The following is a 19248-nucleotide window of genomic DNA, read 5'->3' as shown; positions in this document are numbered from 1 at the left end:
CTGAGGCCATAGTCAAGCAGCGGCCTCTCAAAGTGCTCTCCCAAAATGCTTCCCCTCTCCCCCTCCAGTCTCTAATGTTGCTTTTCTCAGTATGAATTTTCTTCTAAGAAAGGAAAAACAAACCCAAACCATAATTATGTTAAAAAAAACCCAAGCATCGGAAACAAGCCGACGAAGTAGCATTTGGCTCTCGATTAACAGTGGAGCAGGGGCTGAGATCACGCCTGTGAAATCATGCCTGAGCTACTGTCACGTTTACTCTACTTCTTCTCATTTGCCGCTTGTCCTCAAAACTAAGATGAAGACTATCTGAACAACCATGTTCAGCATCACACTAGTGTTTTTCTCCTCCTTTTCTTGATCAGCAATGACAAATTTTGTGGCACCTTGTGGGCTTCAAGGGCTCCAAAATTCAAGTATCACAGGTCATAAAAGTCTCTTGCCTGTCCTAAGCCTGGTGTGGGGGGATTTTTTTTTTTTTTTCAATCTTTCATCATATCTCCTCAGATCTCTCCTTTACTGAAGGAGCTGCTCACTTAAACTGCCCATTTCTTTCCTTGACACTGTCCCTTGCTCAGCATCTTTCATCCTCAGCAGCTCAAAACATCTGCTCAACCTTGCTTGACCACAAGTACAACATACACTCAGTATTTGAAACTTTTTCACTGGCTGGGGCATTCAGCGTTTTTCCTTCTATATATTTCATAACTGCATGCTTTTTGGTGAGTTCTCGTCTCATCTAGATTTTTTTATTTTCTCCATCTTGCCTAACCTTACATTGAAAGCCAGTGCTTTCTATGTCGTTCCCCAAATAACCAGCAAAAAATTTTCCTAATGTCAGGCTGATCCCAGTCAGTTCACTCTTTCTCTTGCACGAAGTTTATAAAACCCCCTGTGCGAAAGCAAAAGGCCTATTCCCTGGGCCTCTGCCCATTGCGGTTTACCCCTGAATGCACTACAGCATCCCTCATACCTGTACCTGCTGCCTTTAATTCACACACCAACAGTTTACTTGCATTTAAAGACAGAGACTGCCGCAGGCTGTGACTCTGATTACTTAAAGGACTATCATCTTAGAAAGGGCCTATTATTTGAAGTAAACAAGTGCCTGAAAGGAAGGCACACTGAAGTAGAAACAAAGCCTACACTTCTTCCCTGTTTTTTAAAGAAATTTTTAAAAGCCTTTGCCACAGACAAAACCACACAGCTATTTCCTCACAGCTGTAATTACAGCTCACTGTCACACTAGCTGAACCAGCTCATCTCGCTGGAGGAGAAATGTTAGAACAACCTATACTAGCCTACTGCTTTTATGCTCCATTTCTAGCCTCACCCCTGAAGTTGTCTGACCTGTGAGAACTACTGCTCAAACGCTGCTGTATTTCTTAATGCAAGGTAAGCTGGAAACCTTGATCATTTTACAAGATGAAACTAAGCAGCAACCTATTTGCACGGTTTGAACTGCATCAACCGAAGCTTCAATGATATGATTTTGTGCAACAGAAAAGGTTGCAGCAGGGCCACAGCTTCCCAAGTCTATGATTTCCACCTCTCAAAATGAAAGCGTACACCCCTTTAGCAGGCAGCTTCAAGCATTTTCAGTCAATAGAGGCAATTTTGTGATGCTGATCTGTATCATCAGCAAGTTTCATAACAACTGCACCCTGAAACTGGGGAAAAAGGCTACAGCACCAGGTCCTGTGCTGAATATAGCTCGCGACTGTGGGCCCAGATGGACTATTTATTGTGCCCGCTCATGGATACAGCAAGTGGATCAGAAAGACTAATAAAACAATGAGTAGCGAGACTTAACGTCCTTGGCCACAAATGAACTGGGATTTCACCTGCTGGGACTTAAGTCCGCACACAGAATTTGTGGCAAAATAAATGTCTTACAAAACTTTTCTGAAATTTATCATAGTTTGCCTTTATGGCACTACAAAAACCAACTCGCTCCAGTTACCTCGACAGAGAACTCTAAAGATACTATAATCTCTGGTTTCACGCTTGCTATTGGAGTGCAGAAAGACAGTAACTTTCTTCAAGATTTCAGGACTCGGCAAAATATCATGTTGTTTTCTACAACAGGTTAGATACACAAAAGAAAGACAAAAGTTTTCCACCGTGAAACGGAAAGAGCTCACACTGGTTTGCACCTGGCAGGCAAATACACACACATTATCACAAACTGGAGGTACTGCCTTTTGCCAGATGCCATTTTGTGCTCATTACCAAAAAGCTTCAGGGTATTCCAAGGTTTCCAGAAAGATCGCGTTTTGGTTCCACGTCCAGAAGAAGGGGGCTTGTTGCTGGTTATTTAGCGTAGTCTTCATTTTCTTCTGCTTATTTAGTGAGGATGTGAAAAATCTCTGAGCATATGGGGATTTCAAATTTATCTTGATATAATTTGTGAAGTCAGGAATATTTTCTGGTCCAGATGGAAGCTAGAAGGGTTACAAAAGACTATTGAAATCAAGCTTTTGTATCTCAACAAGGCACAAAAACATCTGTTCTTTGTTGGCCAAAACACAGTTAATAAACATTATTATGAGGTAAGCATCCTATTGTTCCTGTCATCATACATGTCAATCTCTGCATAAATTAGAAATCTAAGCACAACAGCAGGGAAAGGATTAATTTCTGAGAAGCGTGGGCCAAAATAACATTTATGCCTGTCAACCACCAACACCATCTCACGTCATTCTTTTACTCAAGCTTAAAGAAAATGCATCCATCAAGCTTAAAACAATTTAGAAACATTTCTTCTACATTGTCAGAATCTCAAATTTTGTTCAAATAGAACCTCTAGTTAAAAAAGTAACAAAGACAAGTTTTCCTGCATAAAGTTGAAGAGAAATGTATAGGTCTAAACTTCTGCATATTCTGAGCCTCATCCTCAGTACACACAATCTATTACTAACAGATTATTCAACCTCAGAAGGTGAAGAAATTAGTGAATATTCACAGATATCCTTGACTATCCTGGATCTGCAGAGGTTACAAGACCTTTGACTGTTTAACAAAGGAAAAGAGCTAGCAACAAACCACCACAAAGGTTCTTTTGTGAGATTAGGATCACTTAATTCAGACCTCTACGTGACACGGGAAAGTACAGCAGAAAATGAGTTACTTTTCTTTTCAGTACAGAGCAGGGCACTATAAAAGCAGCTTTTACATTTATTTCAAGATCTCAGGGTTTCTTCTGACACAGTAGCAGAACGAAGCTTAAAAGAGGCCCTTTATACGGTCATTTGTCAGTCCAGGTGGCCTGGCCACGCAATGATTCTGCAACATTTTTTCTCAGGCTGCCACTTCCTTGTCCTTTAACTTTTCAATTCACGTTGGAGGCTCAATGACACAGCACTTGCCTACTATTGCTCCCCTAGTTTGCTTTTTTAGACCTCCAATTTTGGAAACTGTTAGCCCACTTGAAATAGCGCACTCCTGCAGTAGCTTTTGCTTGCATGTTTCTCTGAAGAATATTGTGTTTCTGAAAGCAGCACCTTGAGCAAGGCAAGGACACACCATAAATTACATAATTCTATTATCTGAGCAACTTCCTGAATGAAATAAATCCCAGTAACTGCTTGCATATACTGAGGATACTAAGCTTCAGGCTTCAAACTTATGCCTGTGACCATGACCATTTTCTAGGAAGGCAAAGCCTATTTCAAAGCTGTTGTTTCTTGATGCCAGCTTTTACCCAGGAAGCAGGAAATGTAAATTCTAGGATCTCATCAACCAGCCGGGGTCTGATCTCTCGGGACCCGGAGAAAAGTTCAGAACCTGGGTCTTTTCACACTTGCTTCTGCTGGAGCTGGGTCACTATGAGCAGGGAAGGCAGAAAAGAGAAGGCTGCCTCCGCACAAGGTGATGAGGTTTAGTAGCTCTTGTTGTAGCAAACTTTGATCTCCATGACATTGCTTTAGACAACTTCCATGGATTTAAGGTGCTTGAGACCTGATATGGTCCGTCAGTGCTGGATCCTAAGACTGGTTATTTAGGGAAAATTCAGACAGGCTGAACACATCCCTAGGCTACATCTTTGGTTACTGTTCTATAGAAAATGAACCAAGGCCATCAAGGCAACACACAGAACTTCTTCCGCTAACAACTATGGAGACTAGGGCACTGGAGTCATCACTTCTCAGTTTTAGAGCAAAGAACACCTTCTCGCACAGTGCAATCACGTTTTTGGCAACTTGCATGCTCCTTTGGTTCCTTTTGTTACGTGATATTAGATCAGTTTCAACTTCATTCATTCCAAATTTGAATCATCTCACACTCCTCCACGCATCAAGTCTTTTGTGACTCTTCTTTATACTCTGACTTGATGCCCATTTGCTCTCTCTGTATTTACTGCTTGTGTTGGTCCTCCCTTCGTTTCAAGCCGCTGAGGAAAGTAGAGCCCGTGCAGGCTGTAACCACTTGACCGAGTCTGTGCTAATATTGCAGCAAGGGCAGTAGCCAGCAGAAAGATTTTGAGGAGTCTTGAAATCTACGGATTTCTCCAGGGCAGGTAGGTTTTCACTGCCTCAGGGAGTGAAATATTAACCTCTTCAGGTGCCCACGGTGAGGAATGTTTCTCTCCCTCCATTGCACAGTCCCTTTGAGCAATACCCGTTCTCCCTCTGGGATAGGTTTTCACAGACCCCCAACTTCTCTTTCTTCTGTCTTGCACAGGTGTAAGAAAAGGATACTGGAGCAGCACCTATCTGGGGAAACAGAGCTCCCACAATGAAAGCAATCTGTCTCTCCCTGGTTTTATGCTAAAAAGTTGATTCTAATATTGCCTTTTGCCTAAGAGAACCCAGAGATATACCATTTCTGGAGAATGATATTTCTGAGCTGCTTCTCACACACCATATTCCCTCTGCATCCTTTTCCCCGGCCTTGGTAGAATTTCCCACAAATTCTTCAATCACAAGCTATTGCAAAAGTTCCTTAGGTCACCACAGTCAGCTATAGTTACAGAAATTACATGACTCTCAGGGTACTGAAACAACACAGGCAGAGCTCCCATTTGCAGAATAACCACTGGCGGCTATAATCCCTTCTAGCTGAGGGGGATGCTCCCATGGAGGACTCCCGTGCAGGCACAGTGTGCTACAATGCCAGGATTCATGCTGGCATTTGCACCAGTAATGCTTAATGTACAGGGGAAATTGGATACAAAGATCTTACCAAGGGTTATGAAGTACTGATGGGGATGGACCCCACTGTCCTCAACACGTGAGCTCACCCTGAAAATAACTATTCAGTCAGCCTAAGGATAATACTACATTTTTGATTAAGAAAGAAAAAAAAAAAAAACCCAAACAAACGTAAAAATCACTCTGGTCAGTACGGAATTTGGTTTTTGCATTCCACAACCCTAAGAGCTACTCATCTCATCTGTCACACAATTCATCTAGACTTCTAGACTAATCTTTACTGACAACAGAGGAAGGTCCTTCCAGAGTCCAACTCATTCAGTCCCAGACACGTGTCTAACAGGCGGGACGCGTCAGTCTGTGGAGACGGTAGGTTGTTTCTACAAAACGTGGTGACCAGACAGCTAGCTTTAGATGATACATCCAGCACTTTGACTGCCAAAGTTAGCTGAACGCCATGGCCTCACAGAGAAAGCTGTGAACATTGCAGTTCTGTTGCATGCAGCTTATAATGCCCTTTCCAATGTTCAAAAGAAAAAAAAGAGCAATTTTGAGTATTAAGAACCCAGACCCAGTGAATGTTTTCAAACCTGATTTGTTTACCTTGCTGTTCACAGGTAGGAACTAACACTGTGTGACAAAAGAAAGAGACTTTTTTTTTACATCTGGAAGAGGTGGAGCTGTATGCAATCCAAATGGAAGCACTGAAAAAAATCTGAGAAGTAGAATTTCTCTAAACATTTCTCTACTGTTTATAGTTTTGGATGAGTAATTCCACTATCTGAAGTAAAGGAAGAAACTTAGGGCATACAGATGACATGGAGTCTTCTCAAGTACTCCCTGAAACACTGAGATGAAAAATAATATAATTTCCTGTTGAGATTTTCCTGATCCAGATATATCCGTCTTCCAGACAAGAATGACTCCTTAACAAGGACAGTAAATGAGAGGGTATCAAAATAGGAAATAATGTTAATTAATCTTTAAATAAAAGTTTAATTCACTCTTACTTTACAGAATATTTAAAAGCACCGTATCATTTTACTGTCAGTTCTAAAAAAGACCAACAAGAGACTGGAAAGCTTTAAGCTGGTAAAATATAGGAAACGTTCTGAACAAACGGATACAAGCTAAGCGAAAGCACAGTAATATTTTGTACACCACAACTATCATCAGAATCTGGCATTGGTTTATTCAAATTTTGCTTTCTTGGAAGCAAAGCTTACATGTTCGTAAACATCAAAATAAACATTGCTTGATTTTACAATTTGCTAAACAAATACTTTTTTTTACCCTGACGGGCATACGCAGAGCCATCTCTTTGTCTAGCAGTTCTCCTGTTGACCTGTGCTTCAATATTTTTTTAAACAATTGGTTCCCTTACAATTTTATTGGTGCTTAAAAATGTCTTCTGATATTGTGCAAGTCATAGGCAAGGCCATTTTGATGTGTGCCCTTCCTTACATAGTTTTTTGTTCGGTACTTAACTAATGCAACTGTGAAAAACTATACATTTTCAGGAAAATGTTTTGATTTTGGTCCTGTAGTTAAAGACCTTCTATAACTGAGTTGTCTACATGGATTTGAATCACAAGCATGTACACAACAAAACCACGATACCAATGTTTCTTGGTCTATGCATAAAAAGTATGTCTTCTACTTACACTAAAACATACAAAAAATAAACTACAAAAATTGTTTACACTTGATTTCAGCAAAAAAAGCTTTCTTCAAGAAAAATGATTCTTCTTTTTTCAGCCATCAAAAAAGGAATGCAAGTAAACAATAAATACATGTGCTTTCTCCATATAGACATATTTACACTTGAGTCTTTGGCTTATGTTTAAGTTTCTTTATAAAGATCTTTATATGATCCAGCCATCATTGCACATTAAAACAAAATAAGCCAGTTTTTTTACTATATATAATATATATATGCAACACTTGAAACGTATAAAGAATGAACCTTACTATCAATCTGCACTGTTATTGTACTTTAACAATGTATCAAAAGAAAAAAAAAGAAAAATTAATACCATATAGGAAATATTGATACATGCAACAGATGGTCGCTCTACTGTAATTGAGAGACGGCTGCATATACAAACACTGAAAAGTCCTAATTTGCCCAAATCTCTTCTGACTCTGGATTTCATTAAATAGTATTCATGTGGCACTAAATGTTGATACTGTATACAAGCATAGAAACAGATTGAGTTCTTTTATTAAGATACACAACTTCATAAGAAAAATACTTTGCATTTAAAATTTAAAATCCCTCCCACCCCCCTCTTCCCCTAAAATCTTTCTTCACAGGATCAAGAACTGTTGTCAAAACAGCTTAATGAGATTCATGTATTTGGTGAACTTTGTCACATCCATTCCGACTAAGAGGATTCCAAGTATTCCAGCGCAACATCGTAGCAGAAGCGATATTGCTCCTTTAAGGGGAAAGAGAGAGAAAAAAAAGAAAAGTTAAATTAAGATTCTAAAGTATTAGAAGCAACATCTACAAATCAAAGTAGTCTTTCCTAACTACCATGCAATTTTAACTTCAATCCTGACACGCTTGGGTTTTCTTTTCCGCTCCCCCCGACTACACAAGTGTATTACCAGCTCTGATTTAAAAACTCAACCCTAACCAATGAACTGGTTAAAAAAACCCTGACCATGAAATGTAATGATTTGCCTCTCCGATTTTTCAACTGATTTATCAAACACAAGGAGTTCTCCTATCAGTCAGATCACTCTTGCAGTGAAAGCACCTCGACTCTGATATACCATTTCTATTTAAGTTAGCTGATACCGAGCAGTTAACCAGTGCCTGCTGCTTGGACAGCCAGGGAAGGGCTAGGGAATACCGAGCTGGGACACAGAGCTGCTCTGGGCCCACAGCCCATTTGTACAGTCATGTCAATGGAAAGTCCAAGAGATCAGATGCACATTTAAAAGAGAAGTTAAAGCTCAAAATTTCATCACGGTTAGTATTTCTCCTTAACAAGGCTGCTGTTCAAGAGCTGATACTGGGGGAGAGGGAGGAAGAAGGAGAGAGGAGAGGGCAAGAAGAGAAGAAAAACCAAGGAAAATAATTCAATCTCTGTTGTCCTTACAACCTAACAAAATGAATCTGCTTTTGTGATTTATTTGTGTTTGCAAAGGAAGCCAGTGTGATCCATTAGCAGGAAGTGGTGGGGATATCTTAAAGGCTTTATTGTGCTGCTCATTTTTGTTATCTGATCGTGTTGCTGAATGTAGGGCACATGACAGTGTTATATATTGGTTTTCCTGGTTTGTTTTCTAACTAACGACTCAACAGCTGCTGCTGTTCAAGAGTTCTGAATAAAAACCCACACAACAGAAATACCTAACTATGGAAATTCAGTAACTGCAGATTAAAGCTACAATGGAATTCAGCACTATTTTGAAATGAAACATAAGTTTACAGACCATTTATCAGAAACACACACCATCTACCTCCGCCTCCTTTTACAGTGACAAAAGTAATTTTCCCTGCGATCTGACCTGTTTTCTTCACAGCAGTGAACTGAAATCCAGGCAGCAATTCAATATGTTGTGTCTCAGACGTCTATGGCACAGCAGATTGCAAAGTATTTGCGGCAAAACCAGCAGTACCTAGCCCAATGTCACTGCTGCTATAGGATGCTCTACCTGTTAACATTTTAACCGTCTTCTTAATTTATCAATTCCAAGGGTTGGAAGTGACACACAACAATTAAGCAAACCATGCCACAGAAGCTACTTGATACCAAGCAAACAGTGACACCTGGAAAAAAGGGCAATATGGGAAGAGGCAGCTACAGCCATTTTGCTCAATATGCAAGTTCACGAGGTCAGAAGCAATTTTCACTATGCATAAACTGCAAAACGTTTTTAATTTCAATTGGCATCCCTGATTTGTATGCTGTAGGCAGCCATCTGGCTGAAAAGCGACACTGGCTGCTGGCAGCGTGGGAGTCAAATGGCAGAAACTCCCGAACACTGTCTAACCTGCTTTCTCATTCACCTACAGGAAGGATAACAAATCCACTTGGGATTTTTTAAGGGCCTTCCACAGTGTTCAGTTTTGGTGACTGAAGTGATCACACGGATGGATATGCACTCATACTGTACGCATAAAGACTGACCAGAAGAGTGAAGGTTACTTTGAGTTCCAGCAGTGTACATACAAATATCTAGTCATGTGGTTTTGCTAATTCAGGCTCTTACTGTTTATATGAGTTTATTGTTTATATTGTTTATTATTTAGGTTAGCTGTTGGACTCAATGATCTTAAGGGTCTTTTCCAACCTAAATGATTCCATGATTCTGTATATTCATTTCCAACATATTAGATCCAAGTCTTTGATTTTAAAGTTCTGAGGTATCATTTTGACTACTACAAATTTGAGTAAGAAACATTATCATTATTCAATACAGCTTCCAAAGCAGCAGTTGTTATTAGGAAGTAAAACATTCACATCTCCAGCTACTAATCTGGACTTTACAGCTTATTCCTACCACGAAGAAATGGCTTGGTCTGTAAAATTTCAAGACGGTTTGTGTGAGCACGACCTGCTGCAACTTCTCTTCAAATACACCACGTTATTTTGGGAGATTAAAGTGCATCCTGTTAACTCAGAATGTTTTCTGTGAAAATCATGGTACCGCTACAAGAAAAGTAGCTTAAAATGCTCAGCCTGGCCTCTCATGATGCTGACGTGTGCGTACACTCAATAAACATCCCTTTCTTCTTGTAGCCCAACATAGGTTTGCTCTGTTTTGTGGGCACAGGACTGAGAACGCAGCTCACGCAACAAGAGAGCCTCTGGCTCCCTGGCTGATCGCAGTAACCCCGACGGGCTGGTGCTTACCGGAGTCTCTACCATGTTGGGCTTACTGTTCCGCAAAGTCTTCACGGCATGGAAAACATCCACCACGTTCTGCCTTTTTACCGTCTCAACCACAATGCCGATGGCACAGAACATCCCGCTCCGCCCACCGCCGTTTCTGTACGCAAGGAAAAGAGCTGGTTAAATGTCACTATGGCGTAAGACAGCATCCAAAACGCATTTCTGTTCTTTCACTCTGTAAGCAAGAGTTATTTGTGAGTCCCACAGGGAGACCAGGCTTTTGCAGTCTCCTTGCAGCTCCAGGGGGAGACATTTGCTGTTTCTGACCTTCCTCTCAATTACTTCTTTTGAATTCTGCCCTTACAGCCCACCATGCCACCCAGCTGTGCTATAGCCTAATTTATATAAGCATTAGAAACAAAAACCTAAGTTAAATGGCAAGTACAACATCAGAAATCAAAACCCAAACCCAATAGCAAGCACAACGTTATCCACTTAGTTCTGGAAAGAGATTCACTTAAATTATCCCATGGTATGAGGATTATCTAGCCAGAGTAATGCCAAGGCATCGCTAATTTGACATCTTGTTGTCAGCTTCTGAACTATTTTAATCTTCATTTCAAAGAAAGTAAGGTAGGTATTGCTTCTTATTAAGTTTAAATTAGCCAGAAGATTCCACAGATGATGAGGAGGGGTGGGCAGAAAGGGGCCACAAGTTAATTCTGATCATTTAAACAGAAGCTTTTTTTTAAAAAGTAAGGAGAAATGCAAAATTCAATTTATAGATTTTCAACTTTATATTTAAATAAGGTAGGAGAAAGATTGGTCATTATCTGCTTAGGGAGAAAAAGATTTTGCCTTTTCAAAACTCCCAAACCAGCTCCCATTTGACTGGAAAAGGGGAAACATAATCCCCATTTTCAAAAAGGGAAAGAAGGCAGAACCAGGGAATTATAGGCGAGTCAGTCTCACCTCTGTGCCTGGTAAGATTATGGAGCAGATCCTCCTGGAGGCATTGCTGAAGCACAAGAATAACGAGGAGGTTGTTATTGGCTTCACCAAGGGCAAATTGTGCCTGACAAACCTGGTGGCCTTCTGTGAGAAGGTCACAACATCAATAGACAAGGGGAGACCAACTGACGTCATTTACCTGGACCTGGACAAAGCCTTTCACCCTGGCCCACATGACATCCTGGTCTCCAAGCTGATAAAATATGGGTTTGATGGACTGACAATTCAGTGGATAAAGAACTGGCTTGATGGCCACACCCAAAGCGTGGCTGTCAATGGGTCCATGTCCAAGTGGAGGCCAGTGACAAGTGGAGGCCCTCAAGGATCAGTACTGGGGCTGATCTTGTTTAACATTTTCATCAGTGACATGGACAGTGGCTTAGAGTGCACCCTCAGCAAGTTTGCCGATGACACCAAGCTGTGTGGGGCGGCTGACATGCTGGAGGGAAGGGATGCCATCCAGAGGGACCTTGACAGGCTGGAGAGGTGGGCCCATGCCAACCTCATGAAGTTCAACAAGACCAAGTGCAAGGTCCTCCATCTGGGTCGGGGCAATCCCAAGCACCGATATAGGCTGGGCAGTGACTGGCTTGAGAGCAGCCCTGAAGAAAAGGACTTGGGGGTGCTGGTGGATGAGAGGCTCAACATGAGCCGTCAGTGTGCACTAGCGGCCCAGAAAGCCAATCGTATCCTGGGCTGCATCAGGAGAAGTGTGGCCAGCAGGTCGAGGGAGGTGATTCTCCCCCTCTACTCCACTCTCGTGAGACCACACCTGGAGTACTGCGTCCAGTTCTGGAGCCCCTGCTACAAGAGAGATATGGACGTGCTGGAACGTGTCCAGAGAAGGGCCACGAGGATGATCAGAGGGCTGGAGCACCTCTCCTATGAGGACAGGCTGAGAGAGCTGGGGTTGTTCAGTCTGGAGAAAAGAAGGCTCCGAGGAGACCTTATAGTGGCCTACCAGTATCTTAAGGGGGCCTACAAGAAAGCTGGTGAGGGACTTTTTAGGATGTCGGGTAATGGTAGGACTAGAGGGAATGGATTAAAACTAGAGATGGGACGATTCAGACTGGATGTTAGGAAGAAGTTCTTCACCATGAGGGTGGTGAGGCACTGGAATATGTTGCCCAGAGAGGTGGCGGAAGCCCCATCCCTGGAAGTTTTTAAGGCCAGGCTGGAGGGGGTTCTGAGCAACCTGATCTAGTGGGGATGTCCCTGCCCATGGCAGGGGGGTTGGAACTAGATGACCTTTAAGGTCCCTTTCAACCCTAACAATTCTATGATTCTATGATTTAAATATCAGGCTCAGATAAGCAGCCAGCAGTCATTTACCAACAACAGTTTCAGGATCACATACTGTATTATAGAACTTTTCTGTGATTTTATATATCCATAACTTTCAGTCTAAAACCCTCAAAATACCGTAGGCCTTCTGGAAAAAGTGCGACACACAATATGCAAGAGATACACAAAAAATAACCATTTGGCACTTAGCATAAAAGACTTCCTTACTGAAACTGCACAGAAGAAACTGATCTCTTTGTACTTGAAAAACATGCTATTATGTACAGGAGACAATACACGGTATCACTGTAGTATCATGTCCAAAATACTCATTCCCATGGTACCTTGACCTGACAGACAAATCCAAATGTTGACCAAAAGTCAACCCAATCACAGTAGCAGTGGTACTTGATTGATTGGTTGGTTGGTTTGTTTTATTTTGGTTTTTTTTAATAAAAGAAACAAGGGCACATGCCATGTATGTAGCCATAAGAATACTGCTTGAATTTAAAACGAGAACTAATTTATAAGCATTAACTTGAAAAGCAGCATTTTGACTTTCTCCCAATTACTCACAGGCAATGGATGATGGTCCGGCCTTCCCCTTCTTCACATTCCTCTTGCCATTTTTCAACCTGGAGAATTAACTTCAAGAAGGATCTCTTGGAAGCTGGTACATCTCTGTGAGAAGCCCATCCCAAATACTGGAATTGCTGCACCATCAGATAGCCCTCTTGTGGCTGAGGGAAACCAGAGTTTTAGATCAACAGGGCACCTCTACATCTTGGTTTAGAAAATCAAAATACAAAACTAACGTGAAACCTAAGTGTTTATATTATGGACAGACTCCAACATGAATATAGATTGCATGGTAGGGTTTCCATTAATTCATATCACTTGAGCTCAAGGAAGATGTCAAAAAAGGAAAAAAAAAGTAACTACACTGAAGGCAACACCGCAGTTTATCAATCCACGTTTTATCAATCACTAATGTAACCTATCCTAACTTCCTGTAAATGGACAAATTCCCTAGATTCTACGTGTCAAGGGTTTTTATCCTTAACATCAATAATTAATTTTAAAAAATCACTGTTAAATTCTTAGACCTACAGAAATTAACAGACATACCTTTGGTTCCTTTGGCATGAATTAACCCCATTATAAATAAACAAGTAATATTGGTGCACAAATATGACTATTTTCCTTGAAGTCTTCTCTTTTTGCCAGACTATGGTAATCATGAGAGCCTTGCTGACAGTCTCTGAGCCTTCCATGTGCTAGATGCTACACAGGGAGAGCTTTGAATAGAATTAGACTGTAACAAGACAGGCCTCAATAATCAGAATGGAGTAATAAATAGCCTATTCAGTTTCTTGGAGCTGAAGATGACAAAAAAGAGTAGGAGTGTGGATTTTAGAAAAGGAAGAACAGACGGAGAGATATTTAGAAGCAAGATGTAAAGGTGAAAGGCCATGGGAGACAAAGAGACATAGAGGAGTAAAAACCCAAAACTTTGTTAAAGGAAAGAAATGGAAAAAATGAAAGTAAGAAATGAACAAAAAGAAGAGAGGAAGTCTCAAAATACAACAAAAAAGCGCTATGGTGTAATATTTGCCAGTGTGTCTACATCTTAGCTTCCTGTAGTTTCTAAACAAGGCATAAAGAGATGAAAATGTTTTTCTCAGCTCTGAATATAAGCAAAATAAAGGTTTGGATAAAACAGTGGCCACAAGCAAACTGATCTCTGCACTTTGAAAAATGGAAATGTGACGAAAATAAAAGAAAAAAAATATCTTTGTATCCACGGCAATCAGTTTTCCCCACAGCTATTCTTCAACATAAACAAAAGTTAAACGTATAGTCCAAGTAGCAATTGGTGGTCTGTCAATTCAGTATTGGATGAAAGATACGAAGTAGTAATGGTAAGTGAAATAGGGATTGCTCATTAACTGTACATATAACGGTGGCACAACCACCTGTAACTCTTTACCCGTAGGCAACACAAATAAATGATTTATAGAGGTGAGCTAAAGGAGGACACACTGCATGGCAAACAGGGTTTGAGTAGATGCTGCAATAGTGCGAAATGCTACAGGACACCAAGAAGACACGATGGTACGAGGCGTGAAAGAGCTGACAAGTATGCAAGACTGGAACCGCTACTGAGGTTGAGAAAAAGATGATAAACACAGGTCGAGGCACAGTGGTGCAGAACCCTTCAGAGGCAGAGGAGCTCTCAGAGTTCTTTCACACCCCACTTCGCAGGATGCCACAATCCTCCCTTTATGTTGTGGTTCTCGCGTCTTAGGCTGTGAAGGTGCTGGCTGCATAACCAGCCACCGCGCTCCTGTTCATGAATCACCATGGAAGATGTCTTACGGAAGCTACGAATTAAATACCTGTCACTACACTTTCATTACAGGGATATTTCTTTCACTGCACGCTGAACAAACAGAATCCTTCTCATGCACCTTCTACTCATCAGGGAGAACGGCACCGAACAAGAGTAATTCACCTTACTGCTCTTTCTGCTTAGCGTGCAGCTATAGAAAAGTACTAGATATTAGTATTAGATATCGACGCTTGACTGACTCTTTTCTGGGTAATATCTTAAGAACATTAGTATTTTACTATTACTCAAATTTAAAACCCACAAGAGCCTAGAGAGTGTTAAAAATGACATATTTTTTTTTCCGTTACATATTGTTACGATAACGCTTACTCTTGTTAGATTGCATATCCTGAAAATTCGGTTTATGACGTCGCAGTCCATTGAACACGACATGCATTCCACTTGGATGGGGCCGTACCGCAGTATCCCTTCCTCGGGCCAGTACTGTGGGCAGCCCTGCACCAGAGCAAAACAGGCATAATTAAATGGTAAGTTACGATTTGAGCATTGTCTTATTCCACTGCAGACATCTCACCTGACCTTTACTGAGCAACTGGTGTTAATTAGTTGCTATAAAGCAGAGAATAACTGTAAAGTCACCGCACTGCTCTACACTTTGACCATGTAGTGGATCCAGAGTGATTAAAGCTTGCGATGGTACATGGAAAACTCGAGCCCCAAACTAACCTGTGCTAAGTCGACTTCATTTAACATCACAAGAGAAGTGCAGCCGTAGTCATACACTAATCTCCAGAAATCTTTCACAGTGTTTGGTAAAGGATGTTGTGTGACAATAAAAGCTGCTGGCTGCCTGTAGCTCTGTAAAGGCAAAGGATTTTATTAGCACCGGCAGAGGAAGTACTTCATAACTTCCACTCAAACACTGCAACAGAAAAAACATATAAATAGAACAAAGATGTGACATCAATTACACCAGATTTCACCAAAGCCGATGTTAAAAATACATTGTCTTCTCTAGTAAGAACAAAGAGGTTACTCTGCTCAGACCTCTGCTCAGGTCTGCCTTCTGCTTTGTTACAGGCCAAGCCCTGTTTCTGTTCAGATATGCACGGGGCACTGAAGAGGCTCGGGCAGCTCCGCTCCAGGCACTGTGTCCTGGAGACTGAGGAGGAAACCTCCTCCCCGTGATGCAGAGAGGGGTGCAGAGGTCTCAGAAGGTCACCCCATCCACAGCAGGTTACATGTGAGCTCCCTGGCTGCACCAGGAACTCGGCTCAATCCCGAATTCTGTTTCGGTGCCACAACCACAGGATCACCCAGAGAACTGACCTTCAGGATTACTGGGGCCCATTTCCAGCAGAAAGCAGAAGTTAGACAGCTAAATATTATTTCCTGTCCTGACAGCAGATTCCGTTTTCTGTATGCTGCATTGCACACAACTGCAAATAGGCGTTTCCAGCCTTACGTGGTTTGGCTGAGATGCAGCTAACAGCAGAGGGGCTAAGTCCCCGCAGCACGTGTATTGCGAGCAGCAAACAGAAGAGGAGAGAACAGAAGTTTTTTGCAGGCAGTTTGCAACTACACACACAAGAGTTCTGCAGTGAAGGAATACAGATATGAACTGGCAAGGAGGCACCGACAGGCTAATCTGAGAAAGAGAGTAAGATGGTGAATCTTCTTGTAGGCGGACGGGATTGTCGGTCCCAGTTTGAAGATGAAATGCTGGGACTGCTGTTTGCAAGGCAGAGATCCCCGTGTTTAACACCCATGCTGGTACTAAAAGAATTTTGGCTGTTTTTTTACTGAAATAAGTAAATTAACCTAGGATAAAGACCTGATACAGTAGCTAAACCACTTCTGGTGTGGAAGCTTGCTCGTTGAAGGTTGATATGAGGGATCTTCACATGCAATATATCCCCATAACCTCAAAGTGCATAGTGTGAGGCCCAGAAGATAAAAACACAACTTTTTTCACCCCTTCTAACTTGTTGTAAACTGTGAAGACAATAAATTAATGCCTTTAGCATCAGTACTTATTTGACAACAGAATAAGGAGGCTGACCAATTTTTGACCAATCGGGGCAGCAGGACAGACATGCAGCTTGTGTCCTACCTTCTAGATTTGCCCAGGGAGGAAAAAGGAACAACCATTATTGATTCTTCCCTTGTATTTTTAAGAAATAAAATATATACCAGCTGATGTTTTCCTAGCCCTCTTCCCCATCCTTTCCGGTCTTTCCTGAGATGAGAGAACTAACTGAGATTGAGATGATCAGGTTTTCAAAAAGAACAGGCAGGAGATCTGCTGTCACAGTGGGAAGTAGACACATTTTATGGGAACACGGGGACAACCACATTGTGGGAAGAGGAAAGTTTCCATTTCTGTTTTGCTATCAAAAGTCCCCTTTCCTTGCCCAGCAGTGGGGTCCCCCTCTCTAAATAAATCAGACTTGCTCATCCATTAAAACATTGCTTGGTTCCTATCCCTGCCTGCCACGCACTGTTGCATACTCAGAGTCCTCCTGCCACCCAGCCGTTCAGCCTGCGTTGCCTTCCTTTCTCCCCAGACCACGCTCCTCTATGCCGCTGTGTTGGTTGGTCCACAGCACATCAGTTTTATCCAGGCGCTTAATGTAATTTTAACTGCAATTCTAAACAATTTTGGTTGCCACCAAAATTCTGCTCGTTGCTCTCGCTCATCCATTCAGCCCCTTTGACTCCCTAACAGATTAGTCTCACACATGCTACTCCTCTATTTTTCTGGCACAATAGCTAATTGTGAGATTAGGGACTGCATTTTGCGAGCAGTTCAAATGTTTCCTGGACTAGCTCAGGCAGAACTCTGGGATGAATATACCATTCAGTCATGATGATTCCTGCTATTTGCCATTTTATTCCAGCATCCCTTCTTGACACAGCAATTTCTGACAGCACTTCATTTTTGAAGAAGGGGAGATGCTCCTGGAAATCAGGCCACTTACTTAAGTATTCACGGTAAAGGTGGCTTTAGGGGCCTAACTTTGGAAATGCTAATGGCAGGCACAGGCAGGTATCTGACAGCACGTGTGATGAACTGCTTCATCGATCAGACACCTATAAGCAAGTTCACCTCCATTTTTCCCATTAAATTACCTTTTCCCCTGACAATATTTCTGTCACTCAAACTTCAAGTTTAAAGAGCTGCAACTCAAAAGATGAACAAAAAACACCCAACCCTATCCCCAAACGTGCCGAAGAAACATATTTTTTTTCTTCTTTCCCTGTCTCTCCTGCCTCAATATACATAGCCTTTTTTATAAAATAGTGATAGTAAACTCATGCTCAGATAGGTAATATTTACTTCCCAACAAACAGCAGATTTTTGAGATCTTGCTGAGATTTGGAGGGCTGGAAACTAGAGCTTTATATAATGGCGTTGAAAAAGGGAGATTTCCAGTCAGTCCCACAAGGATGCAAAAGACTAAAGATAACAAACATTCTGAACAAGTAACACAAGCTGGTGGGGTTTCTTACCCATTCCCCCCACCCTTCTTCATTAGGACTGTTTTACTGGGCACTACAGTGAGAAAGAATTACCCTTTCTTAAACCAGCAAGTGCTCTCTCTCATATTACACAGCTTTTCGTGACACACTACACAGACAAAGAAGATAGTCTCTTACATCCATAAGAGCAGCATTGATGTAGTTGCTGCTCTCCCCATCAATAGTAATTAAGAAAGGCAGACATCTGTCAGGTGGCAGCATATCCATGAAGCGGTTCTTGTCGTGGTTCCTTGGCAAGCAGGCTATGCTGCAGTCCTCCGCTTGCAGGCGAGGGGTCACAGAATTCAGGGTCTAAGGGAGAGAGGATGCTCGCTTCAGTACGCTGAACTAACAGGCAATGGACTCAAGATTCCCCAAGTTTTAATTTAAAATATTGCAATATGGGAAGACACGAGGAATTAGCAAGAAGACATTAGCAAATAAGAGCTCCCGTCTGTTTGATGGATGTGCTGGTGCTTTTCAAGGGGGATTAAGCTACAGGTCTAAAAGGCGCTCAGTGTACCACTGAACAGATTCCGCATGACACCATCCCCTCCAAAAGGAATAAAACAAAGGCGATCCTTTGGACTTCTAAAGAGCTATGCCTTAGCTGTGCAAATGCAGTCCAAAACTCTCTGTGGTTCCTAGTCATTGCTCTTTATTCCAGACAGGTATCTACTGCAAATTTATTCAAAGGAAGATATTCCATATTAAAAGCAACTTTGCAAAGCACATAAACACAGGTGCTTTATTTTGTGGTCGAAAAGTAAGCGACTAAATGCTATAAACGTGATATGAAAACTCTTTCCCTTAAAATAAATTAAATGCATCTAAAGGCAAAAAAATTGTTGTCACATGAAGAGTTAGTACCTGAAACTCGTCTTTGAGATGCGAAGAGTTTGTCTGAGAGTCTATTCTAATCATATCAAAATAAGCAGCTTTGAATTCACAGACAGGAATGGCAGTTTCTCCACACAGGCAAGCTTCTAGAATGGCATCATGAATAAAGATGTACTGCTCCTACCAAATTAAGCAAAGAAACAAAAATTATAGCCATTTAAAAACAACAGATCTT

General features: G+C 41.6%; 1 protein-coding gene across 11 annotated transcripts in view; it reads right to left on the bottom strand.

Annotated features, from left to right (window-relative positions):
* Positions 1–6129: 6129 nt before the first annotated feature.
* PTPRK (protein tyrosine phosphatase receptor type K) overlaps positions 6130–19248 on the bottom strand; it is a 425922-nt gene continuing 412803 nt past the window's right edge. For all 11 annotated transcript variants that reach the window (XM_063329637.1, XM_063329639.1, XM_063329640.1 and 8 more), the window contains 7 exons: positions 19044–19193; positions 18312–18485; positions 15378–15509; positions 15021–15146; positions 12875–13038; positions 10025–10160; positions 6130–7594 (listed from right to left, as the gene is read on the bottom strand). In XM_063329637.1, coding sequence (XP_063185707.1) covers positions 7541–7594; positions 10025–10160; positions 12875–13038; positions 15021–15146; positions 15378–15509; positions 18312–18485; positions 19044–19193 — 936 coding nt within the window. In that variant the 3' untranslated portion in view covers positions 6130–7540. The remainder of the gene's footprint in view (positions 7595–10024; positions 10161–12874; positions 13039–15020; positions 15147–15377; positions 15510–18311; positions 18486–19043; positions 19194–19248) is intronic.

This window comes from Chroicocephalus ridibundus, chromosome 3 (assembly GCF_963924245.1).
Source record: "Chroicocephalus ridibundus chromosome 3, bChrRid1.1, whole genome shotgun sequence".
Lineage (NCBI taxonomy): Eukaryota > Metazoa > Chordata > Aves > Charadriiformes > Laridae > Chroicocephalus > Chroicocephalus ridibundus.
Note: the sequence above shows the minus strand (reverse complement) of the source record. Positions and strands in the feature narration are given on the sequence as shown.